Below are 16,929 nucleotides of genomic sequence, written 5' to 3'. Positions count from 1 at the left end.
TCAAATCAAAAGGTGTTTGGGGGATAACTGAGGTAGTTACATTTTCAAACTAGTTGGGAAAGTCTCTGTTCTTTATGCTCAGTTGCCAATTTGTAGTGTTCATCTCTGCAACACAGTCGTACATTGTGTGAGTGTATATATATATGTCTAACAGTTTTGTCAGTTAAATCTGCAATGAACTTTTAAATTTCTAAAAAGAACATTACAATTTGTGTATATTATTTATTTTAGTTTTTGAAACAGAGGAGATTAGAGTTCTCTGAAGTGTTGTTGAACATCAGAAAGGAATGTGAAAATGCTTTTCGATTAGTTCATGCTGTTATGCATTGTAAGATATCTGCACATCAGCAATAATTGAATCAAAGGGGTACAAATCCTGTTTCTGCTGTAGACCACCATATTCACAGTTTTGTACATCATCTGGATTTTTAAAAATCTTTTTCCAAAAGTTAGATTGAAGAAGCAGTTTCATGTACATTTTAGACCAGCACTGCTGCCAAATGAAGCACCTTTGACTGACTTGTACTTCTGGTTGCTCATTCCTGCCTCTGCACCTTCTCTCCTCTTTCACCAGTATCTGCATGTGTGTTGCCCTGTGGTAAAGTGGCCCAGGAAGCTAGTCCAGCATCCCCCATCATATTAACCTGCATCAATTCTTAATATGGCTGTACAAAATCTTGTGGTAGCACAAGAAATGGGCTTGGAAAAAGCAGTCAGGGTTGCAGGACAAGAAATAATTCTTTTGTAGCATTACTGAGTTATCCACTTAAAAACATGTAAAATTGCAGTCTGAAACAAGAAGTTTTCAATTCTTAATACTAACAATATGCAGAGCTCATTAGAATACACTTGATTCAAGTTGGTGCAAGTAGTTCACAACCCTGTGGGGCTGGCAGTGTCCTGATGGAACACAAAATACTCGCCTGCATGAATTTATCCATTTAAAGTATCTGCTAGATACTTCACGTATGACTGTAGAAAATTATAATCTCATAAACTAGTGATTGCGTCTCTTAGAAGAAAATCTGATACATGCAGTTTCTCGTAAATTATATTTTCACTTCAAGACTTTTTTTTTTTTTTTTTTCTTCACAGCTGTTTGACTAAGGCTTTGGGCAGATGTTTATTTAGAGCATGGTCAGATGTATTGCTTCTGATCCAGCTGCCCCCTCAGATCTGCCAACATAGCTGCACATTTAATTGCTCCCTAACCTGGTCCTGACAAAGTGATCCAGCTAAAAGCAGAAACAAAAGCCCCCCAAGAACTATAAAAGAGGTGTTTAAGCTCAGCTGCATTCATTTTGACAGAGCCAGGTCAGGGAGCAGTTATGCACACAATTATGCTGGCAGGTCTGAGGGCTGGTAACCACCACACTTAGGCCAGTGACGAGCAGATGGGGCTAAACTGGAAAGGTAATTACTTAACCTGGTTAAATGGCAAGTAAAGCTGCCATGCTGTGCCATGCCCCTAAACCAACCTAACTTCTGGCTACTGCACTTCTGTCCTTCCTGTACTCATTTACGTAGTCCTCCCTTTCTCTTGTGTTGGTTCAGGTGCTCATCTGATGCTGTGCAAAGGTATTTCAGTTCACTATGGGAGCAAAAAGGTATTTGCTTAAGGCAGAGAGACAGGCAAGGGATTGGGAATGTGGCAGCCAAGAGCTGTTTTGGCTTAGGCTCTACTGAACCTGCAGTCACGACCATGCCTGCAGCAGCTAGCTATGGCATTTTAAGATACTACCTGTCAATAGATGTTTCAAAAAAATATGATTTTAATAGGTAGCAACCCTGAAGAGACAATCTACTTACCTCCCCATTCCACCCACTCTACAAGAGGCACTGAGTAGTTATATATTTCATACGAGCACCCTCCTGGCTACACTGTCTCATATACACCGCTAATTGTTCACACATTTTGCCAAAGGTCACAGCCCTCACAGCTCTGTCAGAAGAACAGGTTTTGAAATAACTTACTAATCTTCTGTACGTAAAGCAGTCACAGCAGGATAAACAGTTCCAATAAGGGAGTAGTACTGTGCAGTACAAGCTGGTAACGTTTTCAGCAGGCAAACCTGGCTCTGGAAGGAGGTTTTCTAAATCAGTTTAGTTAAGTTCCTGGTAGTGACTGTCTTCTACATGAAAAATTTGTGTTTGGTCTAATTCGTTTTTGGGTTTTGTTTTTTTTTTGTTTTTTTTTTTTTTCTTTTTAATCATTGATGAACTGAGTGGGACTAAATCAGTAAGTGCTAGGATAATTAATCCGTGCAAGAGTTACTATCTTCTCACTGCATAACATAGTTTTATAAATTTGGTGAAAATCATGCTGCGATCTTGGGCCAAATCCAGCTATGCCCAGTGAAGATGCTAACGTTTCCTATCTGCTCTCAGGTGCTCATCAACACCTCCCCACTCCCCTATTACCATCTCCACTTCTCTCAGTGATGAGTCCTTCCCCGGCATAGTAGCAGCATTACCTTCAGTGGTTTAAAATGTAGAATTTTGTTAACCTGGTTCATCTTGTGTGAAGCAGGCTAGAGAGCACCCATATGGGCACAGCTGTTACCCATGAGCAGCTCTAGACAGCCTAGCCTGCATGGAGCGGTACTTTTTTGGTGACAACTAAGGGAAACTGAGCTTAAAACTCTGGAGTTTTTTTTAATGAAATGATGTGTAAGCTGCTAAACATTAAAAAGAAGGATTTGGGAGAGAGACATGGGCGAGTCAGGCCGTTCTCAGACTAATTGACTGAAACAACTGGTAGTCCCTATCTGCAATAGTGTTCTAGACATTGCTATATTTCACACAAGCTTATCGGGGAGCCAATTACTCTTTTAGGTTGTAATCTATTATGCAGACACAGCTGGTTGCAGAATGCATATTTGTCTACATCCTTAGTATTGCATCATTGCCTTTTGCTATACAGTGGGGCCAGTAAACGGCTCGGTGATTGCCCGTTCGTGAATCTCAGAGCCCAGCTTTGCACCTGCCGTGTCTTTAGAGACAAAGGCAAGCTGTCAGCATTTGTTCTCAGATATGCTTGTGCTTTTCTTTGGAAGTACAGACTGTGAACTGAGTTTACCCTTACTAGAAATAACATTATTAATTAAGTTCAGTAGTCTCTGTAGATCACAAATATACTAATTTCTCAAACCTATTAAATATTCTGTAGATTTTTATTCCATGTTTCTGTGTTTTTCTTTCAGATAAATTGTGTCAGTTTGCATGTGTTTTGAAAAAACTCTAAGGAACTTCTTCTGTGTAGAGTACCCTTTTGACTGAAGCGCTTCTCTGGTAAAAGATGCATTAAGCTTAAATCAGGATTCCACTAGATGGAGCACAGGGGTAGCAGTTTTTGAGCTGGCCAACCTAGTTTCCTGGGTCAACACCCAGAAATTATGGAAACTGGGGAAAAATGTCTCGTAATGATTTTGTAAATCAGTGTTACAGATCTGAAAATAACAGACTTTCACCACTGTGTAGATAGTGGAAAAAAAACACACTACAATTTTAAAAGTTCAGAAGTATAATCAAAGCAGTTCAGTAGAAATTCTCATGTAAATATTTTTTTTCTCATTTCATTTGATGTGCTATGATGTCTCACTGAAGTTATTTCACTATATTTTTATAGACATAGGAACAGTCATCTGTTACCAGTTGCTTTTTTTCTAGATAAATTTAGAAGAGCTAATTGAGGTGAATAAATACCCTTTTCTCTTTCCTCATTACTTCTATGTGACCTTTGAGAGTATTATAGGCTTGTTTCTAATCTAACTTTAATACAAATTTGCTGACTTCAGTGGAACAACCAAGTAGGAGAGATCAGATCTTCTATTGGAAAAAAGTACTAAGTAAGCATTTGTATTACATTTATATGGTACTATACAAATATTGAAAAGTCAGGTCCATTGTCCCACAGAAGATAATGTTCTAGAATTTCCCAGTGTCCTGAATTTACTGGAACAGTATTTACTGCCCAGTGTGCTGGGCAGGTGTAAATAGGTCTACGGAAATAAAACTTCCATTCTCATAAAAGAAGAGTAAGCTACAATGCCAGAAGCTCAGCTGTACTGAAGTTTTTAAACTAGGGTTTATAATCTTTTAAAGTTCCCATGATTATATCACTAAAGGCAGTGGAACTTCTCATGAAAATATTTAAGTTGTGCTGGTTTTTTGTTGATTACTCGTTTATGTATGAAAGAGCAAAGATAAACAACAAGTGACTCAAATCGTATAGGTAGGACTTGGACTTAATAAAGTGTAACACCGACTTCTCTTCTTTTCCTTCCAAAACCTGTTGTTTCATGTTTTATTCCACCCACTACTGTAAATTAATTTTAGTGTCTTAAATTAGAGGGTAAAAAGTGAAGTGCAAGAGAAGTAGGTTCAATGAAGAAAAGGTCAGCTCTGTCAGACAAAACGTTATGCAACACTGTGTATAATAGAGCTAGTAAGGATACCAAACTCACCTCTATTTTACCTTGTGTTGCATTTCATAGTTTTTTTTTCTCCTCGAGGAAAAATGGAGTTTTGCATTATTTAGGCTAAAATGCCAGAGAAGAAAGCCATACTGAGGAAGAGGAGAAGCTCTGATTCAGCTTTTGTGTCTGGTGGGAACTTTTTCTCAAAATGTAGGTGCTATTTCCTGTAATCAAGGGCTTTCCAGAGCCTGATAATCATTTCCCAGCTGTATCATTTTGGTGAATTATTTTTTAGCCTTGGGTTATTTCATGACTGGTTTTGCATATTAAGAATGGGAGAGGATCATATTCATCTTGATGATAGAAAACAGGGAATAGAACTCCCACAGCTCCCTCTCCCCTTCCCTCCACCTTGTGGAAAGTTTGGCTTTGTGCTAAAGCGTGAAAAAAGCCTTGACTGCAATACGTCAGGCAGATTTCAGCTCGATTTGTGTCAACCCTAATAAGTCAGCTGACAAGGTAATAAATTGGGTGTCTGTTCAAGACCTGGCACCTGTACAGGAAATAAAAGGGGATTTCAGTTGCAGGAGGTTTGCTTTGTTTTGCAAATGGACCTTTTCTCAAGGCTTCTCTACCTCCTCCCCACTTCTCCTCTTTACTGAAGTCATGTTATCAAAATGTTTATTTCAATTGTGACTGGAGCCAGTTTCTCATCTGGAAAAGAAAGCTCTATGAGTATCCTTGGAAATGGAAATCCTTACACTTTCCACTCTGAAACAAAGGCTTACAGAGCATTTAATTATTCATGTATGCTGCTGATGCATATATGGTCTGAATAATTTCAAATTATTGAGGAGAAACTGCCTTTGTTCAACATTTTGAAACTTTACATTCATGTAGTTTGAATCAGGCTAGGAAAACTGAATTTATTTAACCCAGGGAAACTGTATTAGTAATATCTCACTATTTTTAATGATAATATAACCTTGTGACCAGGGTGTCTTAACATGTTTCCCTCTGTGTCTGACCTCCAAGGATGCAAGTCTGTTAAAACCCTTGAGAGCCCAGCTTTTGTAGGTCCAGCTGTAGAGTTGTGTTTTTAGCCCAGGGGCCCCAGGTCGGTTCCCAGTGTGACACAAGGTGATGACTGCAATGCTGGCAAGAGCTGAGGCGGCTTCCCTGGGTTTCCATGGATCTTCCTTTGCGCTTGGAAGAGAGACTACAGCTACTGACTCTGACCCATTTTTTACCTTTGGTGACTGTCCTGGGCAGGGAAGAGGTTTCCTAAAACTTTAATTTTGGGCTCTAAGGCTTATCTGTGAGTTGGAGGAAGCAAAACAGGACCTTGCATTCTTTAAAAAGAGGCATCTGCCTTTTCTTCCTTTTGAATTTCCTCCACCTTTTCCCTCCTTCATTATCCCATAGGGATCTACCCTAAGTAGATCTTTCATGTTCACATGAAGAGTTCATCTCCCAGAATTTCCTTCTTGGACTTTTTTAATTAGAGGAAGTGATAATCTGACCCAGTGGAAGGAGAAGAGGGGGAAACGGTTTATTAAAACAAATATCACCTTTGAGTAAAGTATATATGAACTTCAGAAACAAGTCTATCAAAGTCAAAACAGTTGCCTAAGTGCATACTTTGCACATAATAAGAAAATTTTCATCTGAAATGTTCAAAATCCAAGAAGATAAATCTATGCATTGTATATAAGAAGTTTTTCTATATAGTCAGTCTCTTCTAGGATTTATTACTCCTTATGCAGAGAATTTGACTTGATGACAAATATCTTACCTGTCAGCTTCTGTCATATTTATGGTTAAAAATTAACATTGAAATGAGGAAAAAGTTTTCTTAAGTTCTCTTCAGTATTTTCAAGTAGTGAAAATGGAACTTGAGGGGAAAAAAAAGGGCAATATAAACCTTTACCACTTGAAGTGAACCTTCAGAATTGTAATTGAATGCAAGCTCTGGACTTTCCTATCTATCACACTGTAATTTAAAAAAAAATACTTAGCTAAGCAACTCTTCTTTCTCCAGCATTGCATAGTGATATGATGGATTACTCTAAAATAATTACAGTAATCAGCGAGTGTTATGTGCTGTAGAGTTGTGATTCAAGCATGAAGAAAATAATAAGCAAATTCTGACTTGTACAGCAAATTACATATATAAAATATGTGTAGCAGGGTTAGCTAAAGTTTTACACCTTGCCCTCAGCCTGTGGAAAAAAAAAAAGGGACTCGGGGGTGAAATACTGAAAGCTGATCAAAAAATGAAGGAAATGTACCAGTTCACATATCTTTGGATGAACTGCAAATGCATTATATGTTAATAAAAGCAAAAGAATAAAATAAGAAAACAGTACCTAATAATAACTGATGCTCTATGTTGCAAGAGGTGTTTTAAATTTCCTGGTCATTGAAAAGATGTTAATAAATGCCCGTTTCTTTGTGTTTGAATAATATCAACTCCCTTCTGACCTGTTGTGAAAGGCATTGAGAATTTATACTGAATTTTACAGATGCCTCATGAGGTGAATTGCAAAAATCTGGTTGGACACGTATAATCTTCTTTAAAAATATTTATAGAACACAGCTCTTATGAAAATTAAACATGTTCCAGGTGTGTATAGTCCAAATTCTGGGCATAGCTAAGTTGTTTTTGAAGTAGTAGATACACCTGTCATTGCTTGTCTAGAGAACTTCTTCATCTGCCAGCTGCTGAAATGAAACTTCGTGGGTTTTGCTGTGTTTTGTTTTTGTCCAAGAGAAAAATTGGGATTATTGTAGTAAAGGTAGGAATGAGTTGCAGGTAAGATGTGACAGCTGGCTATGTAAAAGATATTAGTTCTTTTCTTCCCAAGCAGCAACTTGTAAAGCTTCAGCTTCTCAGGATAAAATGGTGGATGTGATACTATTCTGCTTGCAGGCTAGTATTGCGAGCTTAGGATTTTCTGCTGACTTTGTTCCTCATTAGCAAAGAAACTAGCAGCACAGAAACTCAAGATGTTTCCTTCTAGCCTTATTCAAAACACGGTTATGGGAGGAGGTGCTAATGCCAGAAGTATAAAAGTTCTGAATGGGTGTCTTTGCAAAAATATGAAGGCGACTGCAAAGTTCAGTCATAGCGTGGGAGATGGTTGCAAGCTGAAACAGCCACGTTTGTTGGGGTTCCCTCTTGTTTCAGGGCAGCTACCTAAAAGAACAGGGCATGGCCAGATTGTTTGCAGGAATGTTTCCCAGGTGTGTGAAACAAGGCTTTAGAGGAGGAGGAGTAGAATGTGTCCTTTTTTAGTTTTGCAAATTAAGTATTTTTGGGGCCATGCTGTAAACTAAATGTCTGAAATCATATTAAAAAATAATCTAGATGAATAAAAGGTTTTTTTTTAAAAAAAAAAAAAAGCAGGGTTTGGCAAGAAGTACCAGTGAAAAGTGCCACTGAGACAAGAATGAGCAGACATGGACAGAGAGATGCATGGAGACTCTTTTAGCTGATTTCAGTGTAACGTGAAATTTCAGGTGAGACTGAAATGACAGAGACTTGTTGGTCTGCAACATTCCTTCAGCTGAGGATTTGCAAGGTTGTGACCCCTATGTGCAGTTTGTTACCACTTCTATTCAAGTAGTGGTATGCCATTTGCAATCTCCATTTGAAGTTCCCTGAATTTGAATCCCTCAGTCTTCCTCTGACCATGAATATGATTTCTGTTCTAAAATCTTCCACAACTTTGCACAAAGATGTTGTTCTACTGATAATTCCTCCACCCCCCCAGAAAAAGGATACCAACAGCATAACATCTGAGAACTAGATTAGTTTTTCCTGTGCGTAGAGATGGTGCTGATGATAACCTTTTTTTTCTGACTCTTAGGCCCTCAGCTGTGGTGCGTTTAAGCTATTGATACATAAAAAAAGGATAGGTGTGACTTTCCTACAGCTGGTGTCTTTTCCCTGTGTTTTTCTGCATGCTGTTTTTCAGAACTTGCGCCAGTTCAGTTCACCACAGTCCCACAAACTGTTTCAGTAGCACAACAAAGGGGAGTAGCAGGAGGGAGTGTGAGGAAGCTGCTGCAGATCATGCTGTGGACTACTCCCTTCTACAAATATGCCAGTTTAAATATACATCAATTTGCAGCTGAGGTGCCATTTCACAGCTATGCAAGCCAGTTGTCACCTGGGCCACCTCAGTGCCCATAGCCTCCCATCTCACACTAGGGTTCACACTTCCCAATCTGTCCAAAAACTCACACAGCAAAACCAAAGCAATTTGTTTGCAGACAGTTCAGCCTCCAAATCTGTGAAATGAGGTGGGAGGTAGCAGGGCACTGAGGGGAGGATATGATGGTGGCAACCCAAATCTGTATGAACCTAATCAGCTGTGGAGAGTTACTGCTGGATCTGGCCTGCCCACCCCAAAGCTACTGTCTTTCTCCTCCTGTTCTCAGTACTGACCTGCATTAGGTCAGGGGTAGCTGCTACTCCCTGTAGTCCAGGAACTCGGCAGTAATAGAAGGTGCTGTCTGGTGGCTTTCCTGCCTTTGCAAATTCATTATTTTTTCTCCCCCTTTCCGGCAATCCTGCCATTTCTCTCTACCAATTCCCCTTTCGCTTCTTTTTGAATGCATTGGGCTTTGTCTCCTCCTGCTGCATTGATCCTCTTTTAAAGTGAAGTTAAAGTGGTATACTAAGCAGATCAAGTATCTCAGTGGTCTCAAAAGTCCTGTCACCTTCCATGTCCTTCCTTACAGTGTTTGAGGATAGTTGCTGCTGCATTTCAGTCACTTGTGAGTTAGCAAGGATGTGTTTCTTCCAGACTTGGAAGAACAGGAACACCATAGCACCTGCAGAGCACAGGAGTGCTTCGGGCTTTGAGCATGCCTCATGCCACAACACAGGTGGTGAGTGGGTGAGGGCTGATTGAAGAAACCTCTTGGATGCTAAAGAAAGGTTCTACTGAAGTCAGTAGTAGCATTACTTGACAAAGATTGCAGAACTTAGAGACTAGTTTTATGTGTTAAGACTCATTCGATAAATGGTAAATATATAGTAAAACAGTTCTATAATTAAAGTTGACAAAGTTATTGATAAAATTTTTGGGATCTCTGTTTGCAGTGTTTTATTCAGAAGTGTCGATTTAATTAGTTATATCTACGTATGGAATAACTACAGACTCTTTGAACTGCCTTGGGACTCGCCATGGACATGGCATTTGACGCTTCTGGGCGTGGACTTTGCATACTACTGCTTTCATCGCATAAGCCATGGTAAGAGTTAACAAGTTTTTCATGTATTAAAATACAAAATATATTAATTATTTATTAATAAAACAAGGTATTTGTTTTTGTTTCTAAGCTTAATCTAGTGTAAACGTATATAACTGCTGCTCTACCTATAATTAGCAAAGATTCACTTTGAGCGTGGAAAACAGTTTATACATCATACTCTGTATAATAAATTTGATTTTGTGAAAATGAGTATAATTTGAAAGCAGTACCACAGTGAAAGTGAAGTATCATAGGAAAAAATAGGAAGCTCATAAAAGTTTAGGGTTAGTATCCCTACGTGCCTGCATGAAAACACAGCACAGTACAGATAACTGTTTCAGAAGAATCTCATGGATGTACAAAATGGAGAGCAGTAATAAGCAAGGTGGCAAAAATAATGACAAGACAGCTGACTAACTTAATCTGTTTCTGTGTATTATTTTAAAAATATTTTTAAACATTCAATCAATGTTTAATTGGGAAATGAAAGAAATGTTTTTATACTTTTTATATATATAGATATAGATACACATATATAAATAAGATATTTTAGAAATCCTGTCTGCAATTAACATTTGACTACGTAAATGCAAGCCTTGCCTTGATTTTTTTTTTCAGAAGTACATTTTTAACCGTACTTGCTTTTATACATGAAAGAGAAAAAGCACAGTTTAGAAAGGATTTAACTTTTTGTTTATTGTAACAATGGAGCCCATGTAAATCATGCCAGTTATTTCAGCACATCTGTATTGATAATATCGATCCCTCTGTATCTGTCTCATTACATATTTCTGTTCTATAATGACAACATGTTTTTGTATGCTAGCTGAAAATGCAATAACACTTTCTGTCAGTCTAATTTTGGGCCTGATCTAAAGTCCGTAGCAATGAAATAAGAATCTTCTTGTTGTTTAAGAGATTTTGGATTGGGCTTCTCAAGGCAGAGCGCCCACAGCTCGCAAAAGCTGTGGGATCTAGTAACGATAGTTTATGTAATGCGCTTTCAGAAAGGGAAAATTTTTTGATGCCGATAGGTCAGCAGAATATATGGAAGTAGGTAAGAAAGGAGCCTGAGCTGCTGCAGGGATGGGGGTGGGGGGAGGAAGGGTCCCTCCCGGGTGGGGATGGCAGGCGGGCGGGGGCAAGAACAATGCAGGGTGGGTGCAGGGGGACAACAATGGTGTGGGGGGCCAGGGCTGGCGGGGGGATGGGGTGGGAGGCGAGGAAGTCGGGGGGAGCTGGAACAATGTGGCCGGGGGGACATCGCGGCCAGGAGCTGGGAGCCCTGCGTGGGTGTACGGGAGACTGGGAATACGCTTCGCAAACAATGACATTAACAGCGCTGGCAGGGCTACAGCCTCAGGCTGAGAACTGGACCAGAGCGGAAGGCTATTCCTGCATTTTAAAATAAAAATAATTGCCTTCAAGTGTTAGAAAATCACTAGCCTGGCTGTGCTTTCACTGGAGTCAGTGGTAAAATTCCCACTGGCAGAAAAGGGAGCAGGGTCAGCTCTGTGCTCTCTAAGGCACTTGCACGTATTTCTGTTCCTGCAGCAACTTTGCATTTACTCTCATCTGTTTTTCTGTTTTGAGAGGGACATTGGGGTTGTGCACTTTGAAATTAATCGCTCTAGCAGTTTTAGAATTAAAAATCCAAACCAATTCTGTCTATGTGTAATGGATTTGAGGAAACTATAACAAAATGCTGCTCTTGTCTTAAGGAGGTCAGCGCTGAGCTGTTCTATAAATGTTAGTTTACTCTTCTTCAGGTTACAGAAATATTGTTCGCTGTTAGGCCTGTGCTTCTCAGCAGGGAACTGAAGCAATGTTAGAGCAAATCACTCTAAAGTAGTGATTTTAACTCAACGGACACTCTTTTCTCTGGTCAAGCAATGATGAAATCTGTAGTGCGGCACCACAGCTGTGAAAGTAGGCTGCTTTGGAAGTTGCTAAGGAAATTTAAGTGTAGGAGATGCTTTTAAAAAGTAAAATGTAAACTCCTGAAAAATACCTTTGCACTTTGAGAAGTTATGGCACTGGAACAGTCTCTGGTATGAGTGGACAAAACGCACCCTTGCACTTGAAAGTGACAGGGCCTGGTGATTCAGGCTTGGATCTAGAGTGAGTTAAAAATTAATAGCACATGTATATCCCAGGAAATTCAAGCTGTGTGGGCTTATGTGTGGGGATGTAAATAATGGCACTAATTGTTTCAAACTGGAAAACTAAAATTCAAATACATTTTGCAATTTTTTCTTAATACTTGATATAATTTTGATACAAAGAATCATCATCATTATATAGCTTTACCTGTCTCCAAGCAATAATTTGACAAACCCCTGGCTTTTTACTACCTTATTTCATATTATCCATGCAATAATTGAATTGTCTGTTCTGCTTTGAATAAATAGTCTGAATCCTTTAATGATTTTTTACTTTCTTCTGTAGCAGAAACTCTACTATACAATATCAAGTTTTTACCCTGTGCTTTGAAAGCTATTTTTTTCCTTTTTGCTATATGGGTGTAATAGCTATTATCATAAACTGAAGTTATACAGCAACAAGAGGAAGTATTTTTAGGTGTGATCTCATTTTGCGAAGGATAGAGTTATTCTAAGTATGTGCTTGTATTTTCCATTGTTTGTGGTAGCCACTAAAAAGTTAGAAAATAAAATTTTTCACCACTTATTCCAGCATTCTTCTGGGCCTGTTCCAAAAGCCATGGCAGTCAATGGGAGTACTTTGTTAACCACTGCTTTTTCTCCTGGAGTTTTAATGAATTTATAAGTCAATGTAACTTTTCCCTTTGTTTCAGTAAAAACACACATTATGGCTATACTACTAAGGAAAGTAAGCTGTAAAATCACAGGTTTTATTGTGGTTTTTTTTTTTTTTTTTTTTTCAGGGAAGGATATGTGTGGGTTTGAGGGATTTTTACCAGATATTTTAATCTAGCATATATGGATTACTCCTCAAGTTTCCTCTCCAGGTGCAGAGTCCTTGCAGTTACTCCCGCTAGAAAGGGGGATTCAGAGGTCCCAGAGCAGTGCCGAGCCCTAGCGTGGTGCAGCACACCCCTCCCCGCACCTTGGCCTCATGGATGCTCCTGTTGCAGACATATGACAATGGCAGTAAGGAATTTGGAGGCTCTGTAAGCTAATTTCTTCAGCAGCCACACCTTTTAATCAGGGAAGGAAATCTAGAGACTTCCAGATCCATGCAAAAACAAGGGAGACAGCCTCTTGAAGAGCCCAGGTCCTGGCTGCAGGGCAGCAGGGGGTTTCGTGGCCAACTTGGGTGCTGCGGACTCCGCTGAGCCCCAGAACACCCCTGCGCTGAGTAGGGCCCTTGGCAGCGACTGCGCTCTCAACCCCATGCCCCAACGGACAATAGCAGGGAACAGTAAAACTCTGGTCTTCTGTGGAAGGGAGTAGTTTTTAATCTACATGTCCTGGGGGTTTGCATCCTGCAAAGCAGTGTAGTTTTTTGTCAGCGGGGGACCCCCTTCTCGTCTTTCAGGCCCTGGAAGAAGCTGTCCAAGTCTGGCAGCCAGCAGGTTTAAGAGAGCCTGTCTCTTTTTAACAGCAGCTTCCAACACCTTTTCTTTTGTTCTCCTTTACTGCTGGGGAATTTCCATTGCTTCAGTGTCCCTCCCCTCAGACAACCTGGGAGAAGCGAGTTTCCTTCAGCGGGGCCAACCTCCGCAGCAGCTGCATTGTTCTGCCAGGGCCACAGCAGCCCATGTTAGCCGCTCACCCCCATTGTCCGCTGGCGGCTTCCAGCCGCCCTGTGGGATACGTGACATGGTCCCTGTCAGCAAAAGGCTGAGCCAATATGAGCTGGTGGTTTGAGTTATGTGCAGAGGTCGTAAAATAGACTTCAACTGATAAGTATATCCTCAGCAGATTCCCCAGCTGCTACATAAAATTTTGAGTTAATGGTGTTTCTCTTAATAATTCTGAGTTTATTTATGGTGAATGAGAAATAAGCCTTCTACTACACCAGGCATATTCTGGAGCAATAGACTCTGAGCTTCTCAGATATTCCTACCCCACAGGACTGACCTTCTGGCCAAGGCCAGCTTCTGAAGGGTCAGAGGACAAAGGAGAAACCCTGAAAATTCACTTCAGTTTTCTCCCTCAGCAGGTCTCAGATCTGTGGCAAAATGTCTCAACTGAGAATGCTGAGGAGGTTTCCTTTCTAAGATTTACAAGAATTGGAAGCTTTGTGAACTTTTCATCTCCTGTTTTGTACAATTTTTAAAAGAGGAGTTTCTCTTAGTGATGACTTACATTGCCTCTTCTCCCAGTAACCATCTTTTGTTATAGTTTCATAAAGCAAGTTCTTCAGCAGCAGAGCTGACTTCAGAAGTTTTTGACCACTCTTTCCTACACTGCGCTGCAGTTCGCTACCCACTCAGTTCTGAAAAACCCGTGGAGACTATGTGCATAAGATCACTGAGATTGTCCATGTTGAAAAAACAGTTTTGTGTTGGGTTTCTTTCTTAAGCAATCCAGCTCGGTTCAGTAGTCATGGGGCCAACTTAGCCAGTGGTCAAGGACATAAGCAACATCAGCAAGATATGGTAGCACAGAATCTATGGGATAACTGGAGACTGCAGAGAGGATTTTCTGGATCAGTAGTGTGCAGGCAGGTAACTCATTCTTGTATAAGGATGTGGAGTGGATAAATTAGGGCATGTAGTGTCTCAGGATTCATGCCATGATGGAATGAGCAACACTAAAACCTAGTCCTGTTGTTTCTGCTAATTATATATGTAGTCTGCAATAATAATCCTAATATGTTATCACTTTGGACACCAGTGGGATGCTATGTTCACTGTTAAAGGAGAAGATGAGCTTGACCTTGCAAGCTTGTTGAAGGAAAAGACAGCAGGGCTCAGAGTCACTTCAGCATCTACATTTACTGCTCATTTTTGGAGAGTGTATTGGAGTCATATGATCATGCTATCTTTATTTATCTGACCCGTTTCTGCCTTTGAAGTGGTCCTTCCATCTGCGTTTTATAATGTATTTGTCTAAAGTCAGTGTATTAGAATGGACTTGTTAAGTAGATTTTTATATTAAGAATTGATAGTATATTGAAATGATTTTGGATTTAAAGGATTTCAGATTTATGGGAAATTCATTATGATAAAAGGATGTCTGACTTTTGTTATTAGGTACATGGTTAGAGACACAACGTTTTATTTCAGGAAAATCTGTGTTCTTCTAGAAATACAGTAAACGACAATGTCCTTTTACATGCCAAAGGCTTCATTTGAAGGGCAGTGGGGAAGGGTTGGGTGGTGGTGTTTTTTTAGGCTTGTCCTTGCATGTGGGAAAATGCCACTGTTTACCTAACTAGGAATTCAGTACCATATTGATTATCCAGCACGAAACAAATTTAATTCCACCCCAGTGAAAGACAGAAAACTTTGGGAACTTTCAAGTGACTGAATGAAGCTCTGCTCTTGTCACAGCTTGTGTTGATTGCAAAGGGAGTTGATACCTAGTGATTAAGAGAAAAATACTCTCTTCTTGCGAATTTCAGAGAAAACATTTTTTGCCATTCTGTCAGTTGTTTTTTCTTATTTTTTTTAAACAGGCTTAGGAGGGCAGGATATTAAAATGCTGACGCTGCTTGCCTTCCAAAAATAGCAAAAGCAATAGCTGGTTGTCATATTTTCTGTTCTGTCTTCTGATTGCTTCTAGTCTAATACCTGCAGACAGCATAACATGAATTGAAAATAAATAGAGAGTTCATGTGATTATGATTCATTCCCTGCCTTCGAACTCCACTGTAAATAAGCAGCATAATTTTTTATTTCTGTACACTTGTTTTGATAATATATCTTTTACCTTTCTCTTACTTCTCAGAACTAAGAGGTTCTCCTTTACAATGTGCCATCTAATTTTCCAAGTGGACACTGAATGTCCACTTCGCAAACTAAAATATTGCCATTGCTTCTGACATTGAAATGTGTATTTTGGATGAAAAGTTCACCTGGAAACGACCTCAGCTGCAATGAGGCTTCCTGATGTGGTGTGGGCTAGGGTCCCGTAAAATTATAGGAGCTTGCTTGTATTGTTTCCAGGTTGTTATTGTTCCTTATAAATTCATGTTGCTTGAAAGACTGATTTCTTATGTACTGGCAAGAATAATGTCCTGATAGGTGGTGACGTTGACTCATTTATTCTGTTAAATTTATTGTGGCACATGCAGATATCACAAGCCTCTTGCTGGTTTACTTTAGAAGCCATGAGATAAGTGACTTTCTGAAAAAATCTCCATAAACTGAAGAGTTTAGAAGATGGGAAGAAGAGGAAATCCACTAGAGAGCTTTTAATTAATTTTATTTTCTGAATATCCAAAATGTGTTTATGGGTAAATAGATTTTCTAAATATGAGATATGCCAGCGATTATTAAGAATGATGGTAACAACAAATTCACCAACAGGTTGGATGGCAGACAAAGTGATCAGCCACGGATTTTTAGCTCTTTGGAACTGCTATAGGATGTGCTCCGGAGTGGGAATATGATGTAGTGAAGGGTAGGACATGGATCATTGCTATAGGTGAGGGGCTAAACTCCATGATCTGGGCTCAACATCTAATCCAAGGAGAAGTAAGGGACTTACCTTCGGATGATGGAAGGGTATCAGGAGAAAAGTCACTGTACACTTGCCATGGTTCTTGTAGGTTTTCTGTAAATATCTGGTAATTGCTTTTCTTTGCCACAGGGTACTGGGAGAGATGGATCTCTGTCTATGGTTGTTATGAATTAGGCCTTGATATGAATATAAAAGCGATCTTTGTTGATTTTTTTTTTATGATACCAGAGACGATGTATCTTCTAAATATAATGAAATATGTATTCATGAAAGTGTGAGCTGACGCTATTATGACACAATTTTTATACCAAAAGTTCAGGTGGTAATTCCATCTCCTCTCAGCACTGTTTGTCTTTTCTCAAGCTCCCACCGTGAAGAGTTCTGGCAAGCTCCTCAGTACAAAATTAAAAAGAAGACATATTCCTCCATTTTCCTTGTTAGTTGTCTTTTCTTATGGTTGGGAAAGGGGCCAGCACAAGGTTAATACTCCTCTTAAATATCATTCAAATCCTGCTTTGAGGTTTTACATAATACATTGGCCTTCTTGAGGCTGTATATATAGAAATGCATTAACTGGGGGTACCTATGGGTGTATGGAGGGTAGAATCTCATCTTTTTCCTTCCTGCAGCGC

The 16,929-nt window shown here is 39.6% G+C and overlaps 1 protein-coding gene across 1 annotated transcript in view; it reads left to right on the top strand.

Annotated features, from left to right (window-relative positions):
* Positions 1–16,929, top strand: part of AGMO (alkylglycerol monooxygenase) — a 188,475-nt gene that overhangs the window by 10,526 nt on the left and 161,020 nt on the right. The window contains exon 3 of the mRNA XM_086741669.1: positions 9,532–9,683. Coding sequence (XP_086597795.1) covers positions 9,532–9,683 — 152 coding nt within the window. The remainder of the gene's footprint in view (positions 1–9,531; positions 9,684–16,929) is intronic.

Source organism: Chlamydotis macqueenii, chromosome 2, assembly GCF_036417535.1.
Source record: "Chlamydotis macqueenii isolate bChlMac1 chromosome 2, bChlMac1.mat, whole genome shotgun sequence".
Classification (NCBI taxonomy): Eukaryota; Metazoa; Chordata; class Aves; order Otidiformes; family Otididae; genus Chlamydotis; species Chlamydotis macqueenii.
This window is presented reverse-complemented; position numbering and strand designations above follow the sequence as displayed.